This window comes from Phlebotomus papatasi, chromosome 2, assembly GCF_024763615.1.
Source record: "Phlebotomus papatasi isolate M1 chromosome 2, Ppap_2.1, whole genome shotgun sequence".
Classification (NCBI taxonomy): Eukaryota; Metazoa; Arthropoda; class Insecta; order Diptera; family Psychodidae; genus Phlebotomus; species Phlebotomus papatasi.
In genome coordinates this window covers 97,556,069-97,582,042 of record NC_077223.1, presented here as the reverse complement: position 1 = coordinate 97,582,042, position 25,974 = coordinate 97,556,069, and the positions used below count along the sequence as shown (strand labels likewise).

The window sequence follows — 25,974 nt, the reverse complement described above, 5'->3', positions numbered from 1 at the left end:
TTTACAACCAACTAAAATCTATTCATAATTTATCTGTTCATAAAAATTATAAACCTGTGCAAAAACAATCAAAAGTAACACAATTGATTAGGGTAAAGTGGTACAAATTGGACAATGCAATGGTACAAGTTGGACAGGGCTTTTTTTCTTGATGAATTTAGTACTTCATTTTTATTTGTATATTTTTAATGTTTTAGTTTTATAAATTTGGGTCCTTGTGCTTAAAAAAAATTGTACTGTATTTATCAAGAAAAAAGTCGTGTCCAACTTGAACCGAAGAATTGTCCAACTTGTATCACTTTACCCTATAGGACAAAAATAAAAAAAAGAAATTATGGGTAATTTACTGTTTTATTATCGGTTCGTAATCGGTTGAAACCAGTTTATATTTTTTCAGGACTCGAAGACCTTTCAAATGATTCCGTATTATACTCAATCGATTGCAAAATACGCTCTCTAAAACCTTTTTAAAATTTAACTTTGAAAAATTGTTATCAGAGACGGTTCAAAGATTTTTTCGTGTGGCCGAAATGTGTCATTTATGGAGAGTTAATGCGCAATTATTAAATTTTTTACAGATCTTAAATGCTTGCTAAAACTATTTTATTTAAAACTAGAGCCTTTGGCCTTTAGGAACTATTTCTCAAACTTTTTACATTCTTCTTGTGAATTATTTCATGAAATATTTTGTATTGGTTCAGGATGATCATAAATTTCAAATTTCAATTAAATTCAGTACTGCATTGAATTGAATGCAGTAAAAAGCATGCAATTTCAATGCAGTAAAAGCAAATTTATTAATACAAATAACAGAATTCTGTAATTGAATATCATTGAATGGATCTCACCAACCAAAATGCTTTTGGTCTCTTGCGTTGAGTCCTTCAACAAGTTGAAAAGTTTCTGCTTAATTAATGTGCCTTTCTGAGTTGTAATATGACGGGATTCATTTTCACGGGGGAACTTTTCTGAAGGATTCTTCGGCAGCAAATGAGGCTCGTTAATTGGTTTGAGGGAAGTTCTTTCGAAAAGTTATCTTAGTGTGGATGCTTTTTTGTGCTAGAAATTTCTGTGAGATTTGTTTTAACTATCAAAGGCGACATAATTTCAAAGTTTTGTGCAAAAATCTTCAGTTATTGCTCAGAAAAAAAAATGGTTGAAAAGATAAATCGTTCTCACTTTTTTCTTTGTTTTTGTTTTAAGATAAGAGTTTCATAGTTTTCCCCTCTTCAAATTGTAATCTCTTGCAGTCGATCTTCGAGACATGACTCACAAACATCAAATGCATCGCAGTTTGATAAATTTCCGGCCGCCCAGCTTGGTGCTTTCAGCAATCTTGCCAATTTGAGTAATTTAGGAAATCTTGGAAATCTAGGAAATCTAGGAAATCTGGGTAATTTGGGTAATCTCGGAAATCTTGGAAATCTCGGCAATCTGGGAAATCTGGGTAATCTAGGAAATTTGGCCAATACTCCGACGGGAGCTGCGGCCATGCAAGCTCTCCAGCAGCAGTTCTTCAGAAGTGAGTCTCGAAAATGTTTCTATCTTTTAGGTCAAGAGGTTTATTTTCGTTCTTTTTTTTGTTTTTTTCTTGCAGGTTTACAGCAAGGACTCGCGACCGGAAACGTTCCAAGCCATATGATGCAGTTTACACCCTTTCTGTACTCCTATCAATTCTTAATGGCTCAAGCGGCACAAGCTGCAGGTAAGCAATTTTCACATTTTATAAACAATTTTTTAAGATTCAGTAGTTTCTTAACTTTGAAATAGTTGAAGAATTATCAGTTTGATAATGCAATTTCTAAAAAAATTTGAGTCATTGTGAAAAATGATAAATATTTAAAAAAATATATAACATGATAAGTTCAGTAGGGGAAAGTGCTCTCCCTTCGAACGTTCATGCCTTCGAAATATGTGAATTTTCTTTTGTTTTTCCTAAGAGACTTACACATAATTATTACGGAATTATCAACAATTGATGATAAGTCAACTAATATTTAATAGAAATGTGTAAGTTTCCTAGAAAAACTAAAAGAAAATTCACATTATTCGAAGGCATGAACGTTCGAAGGGAGAGTACTTTCTCCTAGTAAGTAGGGGAAGATTTTCAGGTTTTGCACACACTCTTTATATTTTATAAAGCTTGAATGCTTTGAACACTTTACTTACGCTTTTCGCCATTTTGGAACACACCCAAAATTTGTTTTTTTTTATGACTCAGCCCATATGGCATAGATCAGTCTCAAATTTTTGTATGTTATAGTTCTTAAAATATTTCTAGATCCTGTTCCAATTGACTGAGGGCGTTTTAAAAAGAACTCGTGTATTGTCACATCTTTTTCTAATTTCGAAAGTTCATAAAACCACCCGATAGAAGCGCTATTATTAAAAAAGAAAAATTTCAAAGCTAATTGTCTCCGGAGCTTTGGCATGGATCGAGCTGAAAATTAAGAATATCGGCCACTCAGAATAAGAAACGAATAACTCGCTGTAGGCAAATTTTACAGGAGAGCGATTTTTGAGATTTAAAATCTCTATAATTTTGAAAATAATTATCTTTCAAGCATATATTATATTCACAAGGAAGGTAGATGGTATAAAGAAGTATCCAAAAAGCGAATGAAACGATTTTTGGAAAAAATCAAGTTTTTCGACTTATATTCTGACAAGTCGATATTATAACTGCACTTTATAACTATTAAGCAAATATCCTAAGGATCTCCTCGGACACCCTTTACCCGATCTCTAAGAGGTCGAAGTTCCAAAACTAACAAGTTTCTCTTGTTCTAATTGGGATTTTGACCTAAATTTTTGTTTGCTTATGCGTGTCGATGAGCACTTTTAGATGACAATTCAAGAATTCCCCACTTGTGGCGCTGTGATAGCGTAAAAATTCAAACTATTTTTTTCCCAAAAATATTATTTAACGATATTAGGTGTTAGAATTCACGAAATTCAAAATGCAGTGTCTCCGCTTCCATTCGACCGAATTTGACGAGTGGAGGCGGAAATGAAAGCTTACACAAAACACTACTATTTTTTAGAACATTTGAATTTCATAGAACCAACGCTAGAGGCGCCACATTCGATAAATTAATTTCCATAACACATAACTTTAATTATACCTCGATCTTATCTTGGAAAGCCTTGAGATCGACTGCGAAAATCTTCCTGAAATGGCTGTGGATCGACAGGCGTAGTCTGCTAACCTGAATGTTCTTGCTCCGCTACCCCGATTATACCGGCTTCAGACTGGAGGTTTAGCCCAGTTCTTGAAGGTCTCAAAAATCTAAATAACGAACAATTTTGCTATTTTTTTTAAAAACTGATGGATTATTTGTCCTTAAAATCCAATCCTAAGCAACAATTTCCTCAAATATCTTGCCGGATAAGGAATTAGAGGTATTAAGCCATATGGCTAAGCTTCAGGTTTGAAGCCAGTGTTAATGTCCGCTAGGGATAAGCGGTTGATATTGATGATAATGGTAATAGTGGTGATGATAACCTCTCAATTATTTCGACACCCGCCTTACCGATTTTCATAGTTTCATATCGATTTTTATAGGCATAATTGTAGAGGACATTTATAAACTTTCGTCCATACATAATTTTTTTGCTCAGATTATGCCGTTTTAATGTAAAAAAAAAAGATTTTTACTATAACAATGCTGTGAACGTACACAGGTACTGATACGACGGCTTTTACTTGACTATGTGGCTTAAATTTGGGATTAAAAGCAAGTCACACAAAATTCTAGAATTCTTTGACTCAGTTAAAAATTCTTCACATGGATACAAAGAATGCTGTGGTCAGAAAACGAATTCAAGAACAAATATATTTAATTATGGTGCTTTTCTAACGAAAAATTAATAGTTTTTAGGATTTTTCTATTCTAAAGTACTCTGCATAATCGACTCTTCTTTGTGTTGGTTCCTGTCACAACTGTTTGGTGGTTTTAGAAAACGGCATGGAGAAAACAGTAGAGACAGGAACCAACACAAAGTAAAGTCGATAATGCAGGAGCGCTTGAGAACTGTAAATTGCTACAAAAATGATCAGGAGAAAGATTTCCCCTTTTCATATTTCTCATAGAGCAAACAATAAGAAAAGGTCCTTAGGTAAAATTATTGAGGACATTTCGATCTACTTCATCCATGTCATATTTTTGTCAGTTCATCCCAATCCTAGATATTTTGGTTTAAATAAAAAATTTGCATTTGCTTCAGAAGTTTGATTCAAAATTATTGAGTAATACTGCTATTCCAATGAAAAGGAACAGCTTTTTTTGTTTTCAAGAGTTTCAACATAATTGACCTTTCTTTATGTTGTGATTCCTGTCACGGATGTTTAGTGGTTTTAGAAAACCCAGTCCCAGCGTTCTAAAACCACAAAATAGTCAAGACAAGAACCAAGTCAGAGAAAAGTCGATAATGCAGAAGCACTTGAGAACTGTCATGTGCTACAAAAATGTTCGGGAGTTTAGGATATATTTAGGATTTGGATGAACTGACAAAAATATGATATATGCATGATGTAGATCAGAATGTCCTCTTTCACCTAAGAACTTTTTCTTGTCGTTTGTTCTAAAGCCGAGATAATGATGCAATTCCAATGAAAAATAAAAAGGCGAAATCTTTCTCCCGAACATTTTTGTAGCACGTGACTGTTCTCAAGTGCTTCTGCGTTATCGACTTTTCTCTGACTTGGTTCCTGTCACGGCTGTTTAGTGGTTTTAGAACACCCAGTCCCAGCGTTCTAAAACCACAAAACAGTCAAGACAGGAACCAAATCAGAGAAAAGTCGATAACGCAGAAGCACTTGAGAACAGTCATGTGCTACAAAAATGTTCGGGAGAAAGAATTCGCCTTTTCATTTTTCATTGGAATTGCATCATAATCTCGGCTTTAGAACAAATGACACGAAAAAGTTCTTAGGTGAAAGAGGACATTCTGAACTACTTCATGCATATATCATATTTTTGTCAGTGCTAAATATTTTGGTTTAAATACAAAATTTGATTTTGCTTTGAAAAGTTTTATTCAAAATTATTGAATAGTGCTATTCCAATGAAAAATGAACAGGTATTTTTTTAGCACTTTACTGTTCTCAAGTGTTTCTACATAATCGACTTTTCTTTGTGTTAGTTCCTGTCATGATTGTTCGGCGGATTTAGAATACGTCGATGACTGTAGAAAGTAGTAGAGACTAGAACCAACTTATAGAAAAGTCGGTAATGCAGAAGCGCTTGAGAACAGTCATGTGCTACAAAAATATGCATTTTTCATTGCAATAGCACCATAACATCTACCAACTTCAGCTTCAAATCGAATTTGCATGCAATCTGAGTTTATCCGTTACCCAGTTGAGAAACTCTAGCACCTGATATTTGCTAAATTGTTTCTTAATCTTCAGAAATAATCAATTTGTGTTTAGAATAGTCATTTAATCAATTCAGTCTGGAAAAGTTGTCTTATTCTAAATAGATGAGCTTATTAACATTTTTGTTTTATGTTTCTGCAGCTGCTGGTAAAAATACCAGTTTGGCGGACATCCAGAGAGCTGTCGATATTCGGCAATTCTTCATGGATATGAATTCACCTCAGCCTCCGGGTCCGAGTAACAATCGTCAAAACAATTGGAAAACATAAGTTAAGTTCGTGAATTTTTCTGAGCTGTGGATGCCCAAAATGGTATGAGAAAATTCATCTTAGAATCCATTTCGTTTTTTTTTTTATTTAATAATTCTAATTTTAGAAAAATGTTTTTGTTAGACATTTTTCCTCTTTCGTCTCAAATTCAAAATAAATTTCATACATTCACTCAAGTGCTTTAGTTTTTCGCGTGTTCTCATTTTTAAAAGATTTTATTAATTTTTTTTTTTGAAAAATCAGGGAAAGTTTGATTTTCTCTTTGGTTTTTTTGTAAATGGGAAAAGTTTAAAGTAAACTTTGAAAATTTATTTAAAGGCAATTTCTATCATTGCATTTTTATTTTGGAATCTTTGTAAAATAAAGAGAAAGAAAAAGAAAATGTGCGAGTGAATGTTGGATAAAAATGGCGTAAAGTGAGGCGTAAAGTGTAAAGAAGAAGAACCCAAGATTTTCTTTGGGTTGAGGAAAATATTTAATGGAAAATGGGAACACAAAAGTAAATTAAAAAAAGAAGAAATTTTGACACAATATTTTTGCACTCAAAATATTTCCTGTACATTTCGTTTTTTTTTCGTTTTAAATTAGTTTAATCATAAATTATGGTATTATTATTTTGTTTTTGACGTTAAGATAGAGAATTGAGAGTTCCAAGGTCGATTGAAAGAAAGAAAAAAAACTTTCAAACTCTGCATTACAACTTTTTCTTTTGCGCCAACAAGAACCGTTTAATATAGAAAAAAGAGACTTGTGATAACTATGAAACAAATGCAGCAAATTTTCATTTCTTGTGGTTGTTCCAAAAATTAAAAAAAGAAGATTTTTTTCAATAAAACTCAATGTATACAATTTGGATAAAAATAGTAAATAGACTTAAACTGAACGGAGAAAAAACAGAAAGAACCTATGAGATGCTACAACTAATAAAGTAATAGATAAAAATTTGTATTATAAAAAAAATAAAGAAAGCAAAAAAAAAGTAACTGATAAAATAGACAAAATTTCTTTAAATAGGAATTAGTAACGTCAATTATTGAATTTAAATGAAAATTGAAGTGAGAAAATATTGGAAAGTTTTTTGTAAAATGTCTTTTTTCGTTTTAGTGAATTTTTGGAACTAATATTGCGTTTTGCAATTTTTTTCGAGTATAATGGGCCGTGCACAATTCTTTTTGTTTTGTAAATCATGTTTTCGGAAAAATTCGTATTTTGAGTGAGAGAGAGAGGACTAGAACTAGATTTTTCTCCCTCACTTCAATACGTAATTTTTTTAGAAAAATATATTTACAAAACCAAAATTCTTGTACAATTGCTCTTATTTCGGGATTTTCTTTATTAGATAACAAAGAAAAACAATACAAATTATTAAAGACAAAATTACACCGAAAACACCGATAAAAAAAACTAAATTTAACATGGAATTGAGTGTCTTTGTTAACAAATTTATATTTAAAAAAAAAAGGTAAAATGAAACAAGAGACGAAAAAAAATTTAAAGATAGAAAAAATGACACTTTTTGGCAAGAAAAAAGAAAAAAAATAGATAAATCGTAAGAAAGGAACTACTTGTAAATATTGATGGTTAGTTTTTAAGGCATTTATTCGTAAAGAAAAAAAAGAAAAGAAGTAGAAAAAATATGAAAATCTCCATCGAAAATTTTTTTAAAACTGTAAATACTTCATTTTTTGTATCTGACTGAAGAAATATAAAAAAAAAAGATTTTAAAGCAATTTCACGAGATAAAAAAATAGCGAAAGATAAGAGATAAAAAAAAATCGCGTTTAAAATAGATAAAAAGTATGAAAGAAAAAAAATCAAATACTTATCACAACTTTTTTGTCGTACAGCAGAATTTGCATGTAAAAGGAGATAAAAATAAGGACAGTATAAAAATATTCAATTAAAGAAAAAAAAGAAACTAATATTTAGGGCTAGAGCTGAAGAATTGGATGAATGCGTGGTCTTTTTTTCTAAAAAAAAAAATCTATAAAAAATAAAACACAAAAGAAAAAACACTAAGAATTCCTATGTAAATTGATGAGTGACTATAAAAATGAGATAAATTTTCATAGACTTTTCCTCGCTGATGTAAAAGAGAGGAAACTCAAATGAAGACGGTAACTAAGAAAAAAAACATGAACTAAATGAACACAGACACACAAAATTTATAGGTGTATGTTTCCGGTTTTTCCTTCCACTTTTGTGTGCTATTTTCATTCTTCATCAAAGAAAGAAGTAATAAATTTGTAGTTGATTGAACATTTTGCGTTTTCTTCAGCAATTGTCGTTGAGTCATTATTTGCTCTAAATACTTCAGGTAATTTATGAGCTGATGGGGCGAGTAAAAATCACGGGTTTATGTTCGTCATTGAACGGCATCAGTAAGTGCATTCAGCAAAAATATTGGATGGGTAAGTCTAGCAATTATTTTCACTTTAGCTTATACTTCAGGCACAATGGATTGCACAGACATCTAGAGGTGTGCAAGCGCAATCTTACGATTTTTTAAAACTATCTCCTTGATAACTCACACAGAATCAATCGGACCCATTAGACCAGGCCTGAGCTAAAAGAAAAGCCGAAGTGAATTTGGTGGTGCCTGTTGGAAGAAAATGAGAGGTTTTTTGATGTGAAAATTGTTTAATTCCTTAGAGTTACGTCATTTTCACAAGAAAATACATTTAATAATTTATAGTTGAATACAGTTATTTGGGTTAATTGTGAATAATTGCCGATATTACAACAAAAACATTGGGATGAAATTTTGAGCTGGAAGACTCATATTCTTTTGAGCTGTCCTAAAATTCAGGATAGGTTTGAGAAAAACCCTTTGGTACAACACTATTTTGGTTAATAAGGAATGCAAAAGTACATATTACAAGAAGGGACACGACCTGCTAATAACGATAAAATAGAGAAGAAAATATTTTGTCGTATTTCAGAGAATTTTTGCAACTGCAGCGCCGCCAGACGTTTGTCAAGTGAGTTATTTGTGTCTCTATCTTTCTCTCACAGTTGAATTGCGCGCGATTTAAGAACTTTCCATTTTGAGTGATATTTGCATTTAATTTCTTTGTATTTTTGCAAGATTCAAGTAAAAGAATGTGTAGTGAACAGCTATCAGGGACTATTTCATTCTATGTCAGTTTTTCTTTCTGTTTTGTCTTTTTGGCGCAAAAATATTTATCATGGCACCGTAAATGAGCGAGATTAGTGTTACCAGTATGGCTATCTGTAATTTCCATTAAAAGTATCGATACAAAATTTCCGATATTACACGACTTTTAACGAGCACAGGTCTGCATTAGACCATTATTATTATTATTAGACCGTAAGACCATTATTAGTTCCAGGAGGACAAAGACAAGGGGCCATCCAGTACTCCTAGGTAACAAACTGAGGAATGGGGGATTGGCAAATTGATGAAGTGGCGCAATGAAGGTACAGCGTAAATCGTAGCTATCGCCCTTCAATTTAACTCTTTCGTCTCCTTTGGGACTCTGCGTACCCATGGAAAAAATAATTTTTTAGACTATCTAGAATCGATAAAAATCCGATTCTTCTGGATAATTACAAACTATAAGGATGTCAAAATCTAGGACATTTTTTGCAGGATCCCAATTAACTCCTGAGCTAAGATATTCTTGGTCAAAAATCGTGAATTTTCGATTTTCTGCTTCCTTGCAGATATCCTGACTTTTTTCATATTTCTAGACCAGAATAAGGAAAAACCGAAAAACCTCTCAGGGCCAATAAGTATGATAACTAACAATTACAGATTGCATAAATTCGAAAAATATTTTTTTCTTAAATTTTCAAAAAACTTGTTCAAACTTTTTGGGTACGCTGGTCCCCAAAAAATCTGGACGTCGAATGTAACGTTTCCCGCCAATGCCCGCTATTTGCTTTTTGACACCAACCTTGTAAGAAAATTCCAAGCGGGAGCGAAATTTTTGCCAATATGGCCGATAATTTTGACATTTGGCAGCGAAGGAGATTGTTTTCGGGGAAGTTTTTCCTATTCTTCCTGATTTTGGTGAATTCTGATTGTCCAGGAAGTGTTTTTTGGCTCTTGAGAAAGCTTAATGTGTCTACAATAACATCGTGTTGAAAGAAATGTGTTTTAAAGTGTTATTGTGTGAAATATTTTGAGGAATCTGTTGGCAGGCAAGCAGGAATTTGGTGTCTCCTTGATTACTTCCTGGACATCTCAGAAGATACTGGTCAATAATTCTTCTTGTTTTAGTGATCAACATTCTAAATTATTATTAATCGTATCGAGATATATTCATTACAAAGGTAATCATTTTTACAATGTCCATATCCCGTGTTAGAAGAACCTGCTAGTCCGTTTGTAGACTCGCCCAGGAGCGCCTTTCCCGTATTGTGGATGCTTCTTCTATGCTCCCGGAATTGTTGGGCGTAGGCGGTGCATTATATTACGTTATTAACATATGAAAATTGTCTAAATTAGACATTCAGATCTTTGCACCGGGCGGGACTCGAACTCACAACAGTAAGTCGAGCCAGGGAATCGATCCGCCCAAGAGCCAACGGTCTTGCCTATTGCGCCACTGATTCCCCGAAACATTCTAAAGGAGTCATGACACGCAAAAATAATTCACAAAATTGATATTATTGACTATGGGAAAATTGAAGTTTGTTTCCTTTTCGTTCTTTTGGGGACGAGAGTTCCCATGAGTTTTCCAATTTCCCAGAGACGGAGAAAATTCTTTCTCTACAAAAGTATCATATTTGACCACTAAGACTTGTAATAAAGTTAGTTTTACTGAAATTCGTTCGCTGGATATGTTGTAGACCGGAAAGAGTTAAGACCTAGAACTTAAGTGCATCCTTTATCAAAAGAGGCTCAAAGTACAGTTAGTGATTTCCAAGAGTCAAAATTAGAATAATAAGCATTGTTTTGGCTGGATTGTGTTATTTATTTGTAATAATTAAGATACATTTAGATACATACTGGAAAGTATTAATCAGACTTTGCTAGGATTGTGCCTGCGGAATGTTGCGCTTTAGGGTCGTGAGATCATGAGTGATAGAGGATGCGATGTGTCCAGGACATGTTTTGCCTGAGCCAGTGAGATCTTGGTAAAATCAACACCATCGACATCGAGAATCTTATCTCTTGGGCGCAGCATTCCCTCCGCGGCTCCTGTTGCGCCTTCCACAAAGATACCCCCTTCTCCGGCGGATAATTCCAAATCCTCAGCTGCTCCGGCTGGTAATGAAATCTGCAAGAAGAGATCTTGTGATTCCAGGAACATTTCCAATGTCTGTGTTGTTTCACACACCTGTAAAACAGTTGGGTTCCGGTGCTGGCCGAACATCCAGGCTGATCTATCGGGAATGGGAGCTACACGGGCCATCTTTATCTCAACACCATCCGATGGAGACTGTCGGAAACTATCCCTGCGAACACTGCGTGCCATCTGACGGAGCTGTTTGGCATAGGGCGTGGGACTGCGTAGCAGGCGACTTGGACTGGTGCTGTCGGTGGTCTGATTGAAGTGGATGCGCCTGGCTGAGGAGGGTGGTGGAGGTGTGCTGGGGGAATGAGAGGCGGCAGCTGGCAAGGCGGCCACCTGGGGGAGCATGAAGCAGGTGAGTCTAAGGGTGCTGTCGGGAGCCATCTCGCGCTGAAGCGGCACCAGTGGCTGACTCTGATTGTCACACACCCAGATGGCCGCCAGCTGTCGGAGATTGAGCAGCGAGAGTGGCAGGTGGGTTAGGCGATTGCCTACAACATTAATGACCCGCAACGCCGCAAGATGGCCCATGTTGCTGGGCAGCCATTGGAGTCGATTGCCCCGGACACTGAGGATTGATAGGGCAGTGCAGCTGCAGAGTTCCTCTGGAAGGCATTCTAGCTGATTCTCATCCACAGACAAGACTCTCAATCGACGCAGGAGACCTATTGTGTGTGGTAGGGTGCGCAGGAGATTGTGACTCAACATAAGCTCTTCCAGCATCTCGCAGTAAGCTATTGAGTCTGGTAGTTCCTGTATAACACATGAAAAAGGATCGTATCAACCTATATTTTGATAGCTTTACTTATCGAGAAAGCTTTTTTGGCCATTGAATACTCATTTTTAAACATTTTCATGAAAAGGAAGTATGAAAAAGATTCTAGAAGTTATTAAGGATCGTTATTATTCAAATCTGTTCCTAATCTATCAGGGCTGCAGTAAGTTGGCTGCAGTGTTTTCAAATTTCCAGCAGATGGCATTAGAATCATAGAAGGGGGATCCTGAGGATCAGTGGTTATTTAGTCATTAGTAAAGGAGGTTGTGTAATTGACTCTCTGAAAAACTAAAATAGCACGTGAAAACTATGGCTGCAAGCTTTTTTTAAGAAGAAAATTATCTACACTCAAATAGTTCGTAAGGTAAAAGTTCAACAGGTATGTTTAGAAGTTTTAAAAGTACAAATAGAAAGCGACCTAATGAATAGCTGCATATTTTAGGAGGAGATTGATGATAAAGAAATAACCTTAAATTGGTTATAAAAAAAAATAAACACGAAAGACACAATACCTGCAGGTGATTCTCATCTAACTTGAGAGTAACGAGACATTTGAGGTTTCCAATAGACGGTGGTAGATATTCCAGTTCATTGGCTGAACAACTGAGCTCCTGCAGACGAACCCATACTCCAATTTCATCCGGAAGTGCTGTGAGGAGATTCCCATTGGCATCAAAGTGTTGCAATTTCCGGAGATTTGTGACATTTGAGGAGATTCGCCTAATCCGATTGCTGTCCACCCAAAGTTCAGTGAGATTGGCAAGATGGCCAACAACTTCAGGGAGTTCTGTGAACTCGTTGGCACCCAAGTCAATACGCTGCAAATTCTCAAGACGTGCCATACTTCGTGGCAGAGTCATGAGATTATTTTCGCGCAATTCAAGAACACGGAGAGCCGTGAGACGGCCAAAATTGGCAGGAAGGTACTCGAGCAGAGTGTCATTGAGGTACATCTCCTGGAGGGCTAGAAGGCACGTCAAGGCATCAGGGAGGCGACTCAAGGAATTGCCACTGAGATTGAGCACCTGGGTAAAAAGTTATAATATAATTTTTGATCCTTCGAGCCGAATATTTAGATTTATATAGCATCAGTGATACCTACCTGAAGGTTTCGGCAGTGTCTAATATCATCAGAGATATCTGTGAGATTATTGCGACTAAGATCTACTGCCTGAAGATTTGAGAGGGTTCCAATGGCAGCTGGTATGCTGGCCAGATCATTATCCTGCAGATAAAGTCGCCTCAGCTCGTGACAGAGGAAGAGTTGACGGGGAAGATCGGTGATGCGATTGGAATTGAGATGAAGTTCTTCCAGGGTGCGTTCAAATGCAAAGACGTCGGGCGGAACGTCATTGAGTGCGTGGTGAGAGAAGTCGAGGGAACGCATTTCAGAGACATCCTTGTGGCCTCGACAGCAGCACCACCACGAGGGCATTGGCCACAGCCTTGGAACGCTCTGTCTTCGCCTCCGGATTCCTACGTCACAACGTCACAACAAACCCCAAAACAAACCCGAGTTGGTGGCTCAAACGTCACTTTAGTGCACGTTAGGCTTCCTTCATGGGAAAGTTTCACTGAAATATTTCGTCTTGTGCCTTGTGTCTGATAGTATCCATATACACATACTCATCCAATTGAAAAGTTTGCACTGAGTTTGATTTATTTTACAGATTTTAAAGAAGTTCAAAATTGTTAATAACATTTTACCTCATTAAGAAGAGGGCTAATTGATCCTTGATTTTTAATTATAGCTTGTAAAATGATTAGGAATATATGAAAGGCTTCAATTTGATGTAATTTTTGATATATGATGCCTTGGTGGAGGCTCGAATGCGTATCATTATAATTCATGTACTAACTATAATATTACTGCATACCTTTCTATATTCAAGATAAGAGTAATCATATTAACCATTAACCAGCTAGAACCGAGGCTAGAGCTGTTGGACGTCATAGTGGAAAGTCTTTGAAAATTGCTCAAAATCATGAATACGATGTTTCTCTTCAATCGAGTTACTGATCTAAAATAACAATAAGACTATCTTTTGGGACATTATTGAACTCACGAATTCGAGCATTAAGGAAAATGTTTGTGACTCATCCGTTGTTTTTGTAGTTGCATTTTCTTGATTTTCTTTACTCTTTTGAAGAGACAAGAGGTGCTTTATTACGTACACAGGAAGAAACATTATAGAACCTGAGATAAGAGAATTAAAATGATGAGCTAAAATTGCGTTTAAAAAAATGTGCGATTCACATATAAATTTTTCTTCAAATATTGAAATAACTTGAAAATTTGTAATTTTTATTGTGTTTAGGAAAATACCAAGATATTGTTGACAAGAAGCTAGTTCAAGAGCTTAATTAATGGATAAGTATAACTTCAACACGCATAAAATGACTTATTCTAATATTCTGATTAGTTATTACATCTCGTATTTAATTAAAATTAATTTTAAAGCAAGTGGTGAAAAATACTGAAACAAGAATAATTAAGGGTACATTGTATTTTTCAATAAGGATTTACGAAAATTCTCGAAAAACCTCCTAGAAAGATATTATAGATAGATATTGCTTCGAAGCATCTCTATACAACAATTCAATTTAATCTGACAAGAATATCTACTTATACTATGTCATTGAAATTTAAAGTGGGTCAAAAAGGACTTACTCCACTCTGCGATAATGTAATTTTAATCCGTCAATAACTCTTGATTTTGCCTAATTTTACTTGCAAAATTAATAATTTATTTATAATTTTAATATTTGTGTAAGATACTGACTTATCAAAGGAAAAATAAACAATGCAGAATTAGATTCTAAACTTATGACAAATCCATTGATACATTTTAATTTAAACTCGTCTAAATTTAATTAAATGTTTAATTTAATTATTTGTATCGCAAAACTATAGATAAGAACATGACGACATGGAACAGCAAATTACGATAATTTTCAATTACTTTTGTGCAATCTTAGTAATTTTATATAAATGTTTCGGATTTGGCCAGGGAATGGATATTGCGGGAAGAATTAAAGGCGGTGATTTTCTAGAGAACACTATTAGTATTCACTCACGTCTCTCTTCACTAATTAATTACTCTCTTCCTGAATGAGCCTCTCGATTCTTGGGGATATCGGAGGATATTTCTCAGTAGTCTGTCTTGGGGTTGAGAGTAACTTCACCCTTACCGCAGCTGATCTCACTTTTCGGCGCGGAGATTCTTGGTGGCAGGTGAACACTATAAATGCACTGTCTCATACGGGCTTCAGACCTAAGGCTTAGCCATCTGGCTTATTTCTTCTAATTCATTATCAAGCACGATTTTTTAGGAAATTGTTGTTTAGGATTGGATATAAAGGGCAAATGATCCATTACCATTACATTTTGAGAAATCAATAAAACTGCTTGTTATTTAGATTTTTGAGGCCTTCGGGAACTGGGCTGAACCTCCAGTCTGAAGCCGGCATAAGGCGCCCGAAATATTTTTCTGATACACTTATTCGTGTGAGAGAGCTCAGTGAAAGGGTTCTTGATTAATTTTGCGCTTTCAGCTGCAATTTTCTTCACCAAAAATAAACTTGTCACAAGCATCGAATCTGCTAAACTTAACACAAGTCATGTGTTTAGTTTATCCCCATTGTCATGCGCTGGTATACGTGTAGTTCGACCGACGTTTACGGGAATTTTAAATTCCTCCTGAGGAGTGATGATCCTCTATAAAAACCATCGCAGGAATCCCCAGTAGGGGTACGGGTTCTTTTCCCCGCAAAATAAATAATATCTCTAAAAAGATAATTTTCCAACAGGAGTGTTTCAGGAAATTAATACAGTCTTCCACACGAGTAAAACCGTAAAACCAATAAAAACTTTATTATAAAATTATAACGAATTCAATGAGTTGCTATTTCATTAAACAGTGCAAATATTAGGTGCATTAAGTGAGATTTTTAACAATCTCACATCTCACCTACTTTTGAAACGAAATCCTTGTTTAAAACGAAAAAAATAAGTAAATAAATAGAATAAAAATATGTATACTATTAGTAATTAATTCTTAAAGTTCATATAAACCCAAGGGGTAACTCATATTGAGAAACCCTCGCCAATTATCCGATCAATTGTTCGCAAAACCCAAGAAACCCACTTTTTGCATCGCGAAACCCGATAAACCCAGTGTCTGCATCGCGAAACCCGAGAAACCCAAGAATTGCATCGCGAAATCCGAGAAACCCACATTTTACATAGCGAAACCCGAGAAACCCACTTTTTACATCGCGAAACCCGAGAAACCCAAGAATTGCATCGCGAAATCCGAGAAATCCAATTTCTGCATCGTGAAACCCGAGAAACCCAATTTCTGCATCGCGAAACCCGAGAAATCCAGTGTCTGCATCGCGAAACCCGAGAAATCCAATTTCTGCATCGTGAAACCCGAGAAACCAGAAACCCTTGTCAGAAAAAATAGGAATGAATTATCCCTTGCTTAAACCTGTTCATTATTTAAAATAAGGACAAGAAAAATATAATTTCTTGTAAATTTCATAAAACTTGGCGTTGCTCTTTAAGGATGAGAGGGTTAAAATTGTGGTAAAAAAGTATTGTTCTTAGTTTAAAACAAAACATAAGTTTAAATTTACTTTTTGGGTCAACGGTGACCTAATCGTCCTTAAAGGTTTAAGCAACAAACCTTAACCTTAAAGGGTTAAGCTTTTTCAAATTCTTTTGTAATGAGTTCTTAATAATATGAAGTACTTACTGCATGTACACAAGAATCTTCAGGGTGTGCAAGTGGATTTCTCTCGGCCACCAAAGAGCTGACCGGGTGCGAGTACCATTTCAATAATTTGCCTTCTGGGAACCTCCTTCGCAGGAAAAATAGGAACAAACACTGGTAAAAATAAAAGGATCAAATTGATTCAAATTTGATCCTTTTGCAAAGGATGGATCAAATTTCAAACTCTGAATGCACATTTATCATAATAGGATAATCAATTTGATCCTTTTATTTTTACCAGTGGATGTGATGAAAATTGAGAACAAACCTTCGCGGCAAAAATAATAAAAATAATAAAAAAACAGCAGTGTGAAAAAATATTAATTGAAAATGTTCAGTTATAACCTTTAATTTAGTAGATCGTATAATTTATCAAACTTCATTATTTTCAAATTAATCCGGAACTTATCTGAAGTAATAGTTTTTTTTTTTAATTCAAAGGTGAAAATAGATCTAGGGAGCGTATTTCTGAACCAAATGGAGTCATGCTAGGGCTTATTAGAAAGGAAATGTCTTGGAATTCTCGATACGTCTGAAACGGTTCCAATCGCCCATGGAGCCGATAAGCAATTTTTATCAAGGCGGAGCGTTCTCATACATTTTCCCTACAAAAATGTGGTAATATTTTTTCTTAAATGGTTTTTTAGTTTTGGTATAAAACCAAATGCAATGATTTTAAAACTTTTACCAAATGAAAGAGTATCTAATGTTATGTTATTGGCTCAAAATTTATAATGATTGCACGAGGATAACAGTTCCTAAAACCTATATGAAAAAGAAGTAAAATTCGCAATTTTTTGAATTTTTCTGACAAATTTTCTATTTGTAACACTAGTAATATTTTAAATTCAATAAAAATATATTCTCTGTACATGTGCCTACAATTTCGTGTTATATTTATTTTTGTGTAAAATTTTAATATGATTCACATTAATTGTCGCTGATGAGAGTCCAAATGTGTAATTTATGTGTTTGAATCATTTTATATTCGAAATTTGATCTATTTGTTGATAAAAAGGTAGACTTAGCCCGCAAAATTTGATATAAATTGATTTATATCATTAATGTGAAAAATTAATGCGATTTTCTCTTTAATATTTTAATGTGAAAAATATTTATGCTTTAGGTAAATTTAAACTTATTTTTGCAGGCCAAGTCCACTTCTTTATCAATAAATAGAAAAACCCCAAATATTAAGTGACTCAAAGACACAAATAACATATTTGGACGTTCACAAGAGACAATTAATGTGAATCCCATTAAAATTTTAATGTGCAAGTGTGATAACGCCGTAAGACTTAAAAATTGTAAAGAATTTCAGAAAAATATACTATTTGTGATTTAAAATGTTCCACCCGTCAGTTAATCATCCTAGATTTTTATTCGAAATTTAATTATAAGAGGCGATCTTTTGAGTGATTATAGAATCCATTCAAGTTTCTCATGAACCAGTAGGGGAAAGTACTCTCCCTTCGAACGTTCATGCCTTCGAATAATGTGAATATTCTTTTAGTTTTCCTAAGAAACTTACACATTTCTATTAAATATTAGTTGGCTTATCATCAATTGTCGATAATTCCGTGATAATTTAATGTAAATCTATGATGAAAAACAAAATAAATTCACATTATTCGAAGGCATGAACTTTCGAAGGGAGAGCACTTTCCCCTAAATAGAGAAATCTGAGGCATCACCTAAAACGGTGGTGAAATTTCTTAATCAGATACTAGACTTCAGGGAAAAAGACCTTTAGGAATTTAAATTTGTATAGCCCAAGTAGTTTAGAAATAAAAATTAGTGTTCGGTGCTACCCCATGTTCGGTGGTGCCCCAGTTTCCCCTACATATCCCATACATTATAATCTGTGATTCTAATACAGTCTTAAATCATTAAAGTCTTAACATAAGAATTACCAAGTATCATTAATCGTTTGGAAAATGATTCATCAACCAGCGAAACATCTAAATTCAGGAGATTGTTTATTATGCAGGTGGGATCGCAAAAGCTGTGAATTCTTCGCAGTTATGTTTCTCAAAATCATCATTAATGAGATACTACTACTGATATATAACCATACATAAGAACGTGTCTTTTATCTTTCTTCCTGTCTCACTATCAATTGAATGGTGTGCTGATTTCACTTTTTAATACGACTTCTTCCATTGACAATCTTTCAGGGTCAGGGTATTTCAAAAGAATTTCCTTGGGTAATTTAGATGGTAATTTATTATTTATTTGTCACTTGTATATGTAAAAATTAGAAAAAAAAACTTCAGTACAATACAGAAGATGCAATTGCTATTAAAATTCATTGACTGGAGAGGCCGGAGCCAGGAGAATAAATTAAGGTGGGGTTCCCCATTCAGTCAGTGGATTTTGCGATGGCACTGGGAGTTTCCAGATGAACTCTAGCGGGTCGAGAATGACTGTGCCCATGCCCATCATCACCACCGTGGCTGTGATCGTGGCCGGCTGCAAATAAAGCATGATATTAATCGTGTTAATGATCCTCAGCTGACCCTCACGAGACATGAAAGTGCCAATTGACACATTTTTTAATCTCTTATATTATTTACAAATCAGCGTAGCTTTCACTCTTAAATTGATTGAAAAATATCACAAGATATCGATCTCAATACAACAATATGTCTCAATGAACCACTCAAATTAATCAAGAGCGGTCGGTGCAAAAGCCACTGCGCTAATAAAGATAGTTTTTTTTAAATAAGATTTTTTTTTTCAATGCAATTATTAAACTTACTGAGGAACTGTAGTCCGAACATTATGGCAAAACCAACGAGTGTAGCTAGAAATTTCACGATACCCGAACGATCTTTGGAGAGGATTTCGAAGAAGATCACATAGAGAAGAGTTCCCGTGGCTAGGCCTTGTAAAATGGCGGATGGAACGGATGTAGCAGATGCGTCTCCGGATGCAGACACTCCAATCCCTATTCCAATCCCAATGGGACTCACTGCAGCAAAGGTGGTGACGTAGATTACAGCCAGGAATCCTCGAGTGCGTGTCACGACGAGCTCAACGCCAACACAGAAAGCCAGGACAAGTTTGTGAGCAGCCACAGCTCCAAACATGTACCAAACTGTACCTGAAGAGGATTCCAGGCCCACTGCAAGCCCCTCGAAGAGCTCATGCACGGATAAGGCTAAGACTACTAAAAGACCCCTCAGGGATGATACCAGGATATCCTCCTGATCAGCTCGAGGCTGTGGCATGTGCGTGTGTCCATGGAGATGAGTATGGCCTGTGGGAATTTGAGCATGGACGGTGTCAAGGCCAGTCATCTGTTGTCTCTTATCATTAGAATCAGCAGAAACGAGATCAGTGGTTGAGAGACTTCCATTGCGGAAGGATTGTCTGGAAGCTCTCTCAAAGGCCCCTTCTGGAGAGTCTGGCAAGTGTTTCTTCTGACTGCGTCTCAGGTAGATGTGAATGATTTCTTCCACCAGACACATGAGGAAGAAGCCAGAGCACATGAGGAGTTCAGCTGTGTGGAAAGGCATCTCAGGAAGATGTCCAGACTCTACAAGAGCTTCAATATTTTCTGCAACTTCTGGGAGTAGATGGAGAAATGTTGTCGCCAGAAGAACACCACCTCCAAAGCACAAGAGACACCCAATTGTTTTACCAGTCCTGGACTTCCGGCCAATTTCTGATGTCTCCCATTTCAGCCATTTGGACAATTTAAATGGAGCCAGGCCGAATAAGAGTGATGCCAAGAAGAGTATCACCATGGCTGTTGCCTTAGCTACAATCACCTGATCTGTCTCATCCATCCTGGAAATTTTCCTGCTCAATCCACACTCAATCACACCGTTTCCTAACCGAAAAATCAAGTTAAATGTTAAACTTTTTATCTTTCAAATAATTTAAAAATATTTTTTTTATGATTCTTTGGCTTCTTTGGGCATTTTCACAGCGATAGATATGAAGTTTTTTTTTTTTTGAGATATGTAAGAAATTTAAAAAGCACCACAGTGAAGAGTGAAGACCACAAGAGCTCTCACTCAATCTTATAACTTACTTGGCGGGTAAATGCTATATACAGAAAGCACGTTTAAAATTGAAGAACTTCACTGATCACAATTCACTGTCGTTGTGGCAACGTCGTTAAACGAGCGCGGGACTTATACTCTTCTCTTGGTACCATTAACGCCAAGTACCTTCCCATATCGCATAGCCGAGATAAAGGTAATTCAACTTTTTATCGTTGTATTAATGTGTCTTTGTCTCACCGTTTTGTCGTTTTTATTGCTATACGACGATACGACAATACACCGCTTGATCATCTTAAGTATGAGAGTGAGAAGAAACAAGCACATTCAGCAGTCGTTGAGGCTCAAATTCCCGTGCTAAAGGCATGAAGTGGCCAAGCTTCATTGAGATTCTTCCGATAACCACCTCAGTTTTATTGCTTTGAATTCCAAAAGTTAAAGAAACAGCTTTTCATTGCTGATAATACTTATGTATTTATACTTTATGTACAATTAAATAGATATCTGATGATTATAATTTACGATATCAATGCGATTGCAAAATGTTTTAAAAAATGATTAAATCGCTGTGGGATTCCCGTATCTCATAGAACAACTATTAAAGTTCTTAAAGTCAACACAAAGATTAATCGGGGATTCACATTATCACGATAAAAATTATTGATTAGCCACTTATCCATATGGCTAATTTTTTTTAAATTTCTTAACAAGTTTTTTTTAATCCTAATATCTTAATAAACACAAAAAGTTGAAAACATGAGTTTTTGGCATATTTTTTAATAAGTGATATGTGTTTTATATCGAAGAATAAGGACTGAGTTGAAGTAGGGAAAGGTAGGGCAGTTCAGGCAGTTGAACCTTTTTTTAAAGACTTATTTGTTAAACATTTATGAATTGCATATTCAAGATTACTAAGCCCAACCACTTTGACCGCTTTAAGCTAATACTTTAAATTTTCGAGAGTTTTATGTATTCGTGGGACTTCTTGGGAATAATTAAGGTCTGCAGAGTGCATGATGGTAATGCATTAAACATTAAACGTCACACGCGTAACATTAAGAAAATTCGATAAAATTTTAATATTTTTCCATAGAAAAACTGTCAATAAAAATCACTAATTCGCGTGGTTTGCTCACTGTTTTTCTTTAGAGCGTCCTTCTTTAGAATTTGTACTTCGTGATAGAGTAAACTACTTCAGAAAAATAGATCATAATAAATTAATTATGAATAAAAATTGCTCCCTCCGTCCCGAAAAAAGTCGTACGTTTGCTACACTGCTGGCAATAATCATAGCTCCACTTTTTCATACTGGAAAAACTTTGAAAAAAAAAATTTTTTTTGGAAAAAAATAAAAAAGTAATTTGAAGGTATTTTCAAACCGATATGAAAAATTGCCATTTGAATTTAATACCGTTAGAACTGTGAGTACTGTGATAGAATCTTTATCAAAATGGCGATTTTCGGGTGGCAATAATTATAGCTCCACTCAATAAATTTGGCTCCAGGGTATTTATTTTTAATCAGTGAAGGTAAATATCTTTTAGTAATTTAATTAATAACTTTATAAAGCTAATTAGATTCATTTTTATAAAGTTTTGCATGAATTTTGCTGAAATTTTGTAAGTAAAATGTTTAATGAACAAAAATAAGGGATTAATTAAGGTCTTGAAAGGGATGGAAATTGACAACCAAAAAATTTCCATAAAAATGACAAGATACTATCACCTTTCATCCGAATTTGTCCATATAATCGCCATATATGCATTTTAAACCACTCCCAGGGCTAAAAATCTTCTTTTGTTAGAGGCAAAAGTGTGCAAATTTCCGTGTCAAAGTCGAAAAAAACATGTTTTCTGCCGAAATTTGATGTAAAACAACGCTGACTGCTTAGTCTCATCATGTCCTGTTGATTCTGCCCCAAACCATAATCCCAAGTGACTAAGGTGGTCTTCAGAATACTGAAATAAAAAATTATCAAAAAGAAGCCTATTGCAGTTTGATGAATAGAAGTTGTTTTACGTAATTTAAGTGGTTTAAAATTATTTTTTTCAGACAGAAAACAAGTTAAGGCAAGACCTAGAAATTCAAATGGCAATTTTTCATATCGGTTTGAAAATACCTTCAAATTACTTTTTTATTTTTTTTCCAAAAAAAAATTTTTTTTCAAAGTTTTTCCAGTATGAAAAAGTGGAGCTATGATTATTGCCAGCAGTGTATAGTAATTTCATAAATTTTATATGAAAGAATGTACGACTTTTTTTGGGACAGTGAGGGAGTACAAAAAAGGTGGCAAAGCATTCCTGGCTTTGCGGAGTGCTCGAACTCGTGACTTAGAACTTAGACTGCTATACACAATTTACCATTTACCAGTTCTTAAGCGATTTGAACCAATTCATAAACACTCAAAAAATCCCATAAAATAATTTTAAGAGTGATAAAATTGATTTCCGGACAAAAATTACTTATCGGATTAACTGGTTCATTGCCGGTTCACACGAATTTGAACCGGTTTATAAATTACTCAAAATATTCCCCAAAATACCTTAGGAGTAATATAATAATTGAATAGCTGATGAAAAATAGTGTTATGATGGGGATCGGTTCAGGCTTGTCAAGAATTCTAAAACCTTTCCAAAGAGACCGATATGATACCGTTTTCAACATTTGACCTTGAAAAACCATTAGGGTGGAGTCTACACTTATGGATGTTGTACACACTTATGGACAACACAAAATCTTTTATTACATTAAACAGATTTCGAAAGGCCAAAAAAATTGTTAATTACATCATAAACTAATAATTTTATAACTTTTCGAAATCTATTTTGTATGACATAGTGTATAACATCCATAAGTGTAGACACCACCCTAGGAATAATTTAACGAAGTTTTCGTATAAGGACGAAATGTCCACCTGGGTAATCTTTAAAAAATATCCAAAAATAAATCCCAATATTTGAGCAATCCCAAAAACAGATTTTTGAAGGAAAGTGGAGGGGTAGAAGGACAATGAGTCGGAAGTTAATAAGTTTTAACCGTTTTAACCCATTCCTTACCATGGTATTATACATCATACGCAAATTGTAAGATTTTAGTTGGAAGCTATTGAATTTTGAATTTTTCGATTTGTAACTTTTTGCCCCAGTCTCCCCTACAGTACCTACGTTTAAAAAAATTCAAAAAATAATCGCTCTTTCAACTTTCAGTTCGAGAAATAATAAGAAATTTTAATATACATTTAATATCATATTATCATACCAGCAAATTAACCTTTTCCGTGACTCTTTGAGTTGTATGAACAAGTGGTGATTGCATTTTGTTTTCAAGAGTTATTTGCAAATGTAATTTATTTTGTATTTTCTGAATGGCATTTTCTAAGTTTTTTTTTCTAGAATATCAAAAAAATCAAGATAACAATAAATCTTAGAAGAGTGAGTTGATCATCATTAGAACGGGGATTTTATTGCCATCTTCTCAACGTGATAGAGCAACTAACAAAAATTAAATTACAATTTAGCGAAATGCCGCTTTTATTGTATTTTTTATGACTTAAGAAATTTTTATAAGTAACTATTGACGTCAAGAGCCACGCAAAACTTATAAGTTGGTGATTGTCTTAAGCTTAATCCTTTTATAAGCTCATTCACAATCTTCAGGCTATAAAGCGATTATAAAAAATTATGATCAGTCTTTAAAATTGCAATAAAAATTAGGAAATATTAATAATTATAATTAGGGGAAAGTACTCTACCTTCGAACGTTCATGCCTTCGAATAATGTGAATTTTCTTTTAGTTTTCCTAAGAGACTTACAAATTTCTATTAAATATTAGTTACCTAATCATCAATTATTGATAATTACGTGATAATTATGTCTTAGTTTCTTAGAGAAGATAAAAGAAATTCACATTATTCGAAGGCATGAACGTTCGAAGGCAGAGTACTTTCCCCTATAGGGATTTTAATTTACAAAATCACAGAAATTCCAATGAATGCCCTCCCAAATGGTAATGCAGAATGAATGAGCTCTTATCAGTTTCGTCGGGAGGAGAGTGTAGCTGATGATTCGCGCCAAAACTCCAGCCGCAGTTGCTGATAAAGTTCGCGAGAAAAACCATGTCCAGAAGTGCTGTGATTGTTTTCCTATTCCTGTGCATTATTCACGAGTTCAGTGGGCATCCCGTTGAAAATTCCCTGGATTCAGCAGAACCTCTTGGGAAATCCCACTTAAATCGTGAACATCGACGCCCACAGGTTCTGTCTCTCAATGCAATAAGTGATCATGAGAAAAACCAGCACATTGAGTATCACAAGAATCGCTTCCGGGACGAGAGGAAGCGCCAGAGAAGCGATGTGAGGCAGAAGAGGCAGTTTGATTTTGTGCTTGGAGCTGAGCACGAGGAGAATGTTGGGACTGATGTTTCGGCAGAATTAATTGGGAATCTGTGGAAGAATGAAGATGCTTCGACGCGTCTGGATGGTTCTGCAACCTACAATCGTCACTTTGGGGTCCATGGGAATCCCACGGGTAATGCCCGATATGGAGCAAAGTTAACATTTCATCACAATTACTGAGCAGGAACCGTAGGACTTCCTGCTCAATTTTAGGACAGTTTTGTGATAATTTCCCTTCTCTCGCTTCCTCCACAGATCGAGATTTTTCAATAAAGTTGACACTGTCGTTCTTGTAAAATAAATGTGCTGGGATTTAGAGACAAATAAAATAGCGCAGTTTACAATGGAATGTGATAATCTTTTGAACTTTCCGGGAATCTTCAGTGATAAGGCATTTTTCGCATCAAATATCTATTATAATTATTTATTCAGGGATGTTTTCTATATACATTGTGTTCTACTGGCCCTGTGTAATTTTAGCTGGAGGCCAATCCCACTGGGTTGCTGGTGGTTGAGTAGCAAGAGGTTCCCAGGGCTTCCATCCTAGCATCTTTCTAGCCAGAACTAGTTCATTTTCAGCTTGAATAATCAGCTCTTCAACTTGCCCGCATCCAATTTTGCTCTCTATTGCCTTGACATCCGGGGTCTGTGTTACAAAAAAAAACAGGAAGCAATCAAAACAGCTCATTTCCGGGAAACATTCACTTACACTTGACACAATCCTTGCTCTCTCCGTGACGATTTGTTCAGTGTATCTCCTGTAAGCTGCATCCGAGGGCATCTTCTGCAGCGCTCTGAGGATCTTCCCATAGAGGGCCCCGAGGGTATGATGGGGATTTGTGGCCACAGCCAGGCCAGTCAATCCTGTCGTCTGAGGATTACATAATTTCGAGGTTAGAAGTCTATTTTTCTTCAGTTTTCTCAGGATTCTTACCCTTTTAAGTGCCCCCGACATCACAATATCCCGCCTCAGAAGTTTCTTCAAAGATCCAACCTAGAACTAGAAGAAAATAGTAAATAATCAAGGAATTACAAGGATTTTTCTAAAAATTCTACCTTTTGCAGAAAAACAAACTTTCAATGGCTGCGTATATTGATTGA

The 25,974-nt window shown here is 35.1% G+C and overlaps 5 protein-coding genes across 22 annotated transcripts in view; 2 read left to right on the top strand and 3 right to left on the bottom strand.

Annotated features, from left to right (window-relative positions):
* LOC129802604 (transcription factor dcp-66) overlaps nucleotides 1-7,908 on the top strand; it is a 59,318-nt gene extending 51,410 nt beyond the window's left edge. For all 17 annotated transcript variants that reach the window (XM_055848565.1, XM_055848566.1, XM_055848564.1 and 14 more), the window contains 3 exons: nucleotides 1,251-1,522; nucleotides 1,598-1,705; nucleotides 5,522-7,908. In XM_055848565.1, the coding sequence (XP_055704540.1) occupies nucleotides 1,251-1,522; nucleotides 1,598-1,705; nucleotides 5,522-5,649 (508 nt within the window). In that variant the 3' untranslated portion in view covers nucleotides 5,650-7,908. The remainder of the gene's footprint in view (nucleotides 1-1,250; nucleotides 1,523-1,597; nucleotides 1,706-5,521) is intronic.
* A 2,663-nt stretch (nucleotides 7,909-10,571) lies between these two features.
* LOC129802605 (protein lap1-like) lies at nucleotides 10,572-13,244 on the bottom strand. Of its 2 annotated transcripts, XM_055848568.1 has the most exons (4): nucleotides 12,791-13,243; nucleotides 12,201-12,713; nucleotides 10,959-11,666; nucleotides 10,572-10,898 (listed from the first exon to the last, which is right to left on the bottom strand). In XM_055848568.1, the coding sequence occupies exons 1-4, from the start codon at nucleotides 13,121-13,123 to the stop codon at nucleotides 10,680-10,682; spliced, it is 1,773 nt and encodes a 590-aa protein (XP_055704543.1). In that variant the 5' UTR covers nucleotides 13,124-13,243; the 3' UTR covers nucleotides 10,572-10,679. The 2 variants fall into 2 exon arrangements, with proteins under 2 accessions (XP_055704543.1, XP_055704542.1); XM_055848567.1 differs by having other exon boundaries at nucleotides 10,572-11,666; nucleotides 12,791-13,244.
* A 5,425-nt stretch (nucleotides 13,245-18,669) lies between these two features.
* On the bottom strand, nucleotides 18,670-20,670 carry LOC129802603 (zinc transporter ZIP3-like). The gene is made up of 3 exons (XM_055848547.1): nucleotides 20,509-20,670; nucleotides 19,228-20,304; nucleotides 18,670-18,938 (listed from the first exon to the last, which is right to left on the bottom strand). The coding sequence occupies exons 2-3, from the start codon at nucleotides 20,258-20,260 to the stop codon at nucleotides 18,829-18,831; spliced, it is 1,143 nt and encodes a 380-aa protein (XP_055704522.1). The 5' UTR covers nucleotides 20,261-20,304; nucleotides 20,509-20,670; the 3' UTR covers nucleotides 18,670-18,828.
* Nucleotides 20,671-24,526: 3,856 nt separating this feature from the next.
* Nucleotides 24,527-25,222, top strand: LOC129802601 (uncharacterized). The gene is made up of 2 exons (XM_055848545.1): nucleotides 24,527-25,006; nucleotides 25,129-25,222. The coding sequence occupies exons 1-2, from the start codon at nucleotides 24,595-24,597 to the stop codon at nucleotides 25,167-25,169; spliced, it is 453 nt and encodes a 150-aa protein (XP_055704520.1). The 5' UTR covers nucleotides 24,527-24,594; the 3' UTR covers nucleotides 25,170-25,222.
* A 45-nt stretch (nucleotides 25,223-25,267) lies between these two features.
* LOC129802602 (NADH dehydrogenase [ubiquinone] 1 alpha subcomplex subunit 5) lies at nucleotides 25,268-25,972 on the bottom strand. The gene is made up of 4 exons (XM_055848546.1): nucleotides 25,930-25,972; nucleotides 25,808-25,867; nucleotides 25,583-25,744; nucleotides 25,268-25,519 (listed from the first exon to the last, which is right to left on the bottom strand). Exons 2-4 carry the CDS (start codon nucleotides 25,826-25,828, stop codon nucleotides 25,331-25,333), a joined length of 372 nt encoding a protein of 123 aa, XP_055704521.1. The 5' UTR covers nucleotides 25,829-25,867; nucleotides 25,930-25,972; the 3' UTR covers nucleotides 25,268-25,330.
* Between the last annotated feature and the right edge of the window lie 2 nt (nucleotides 25,973-25,974).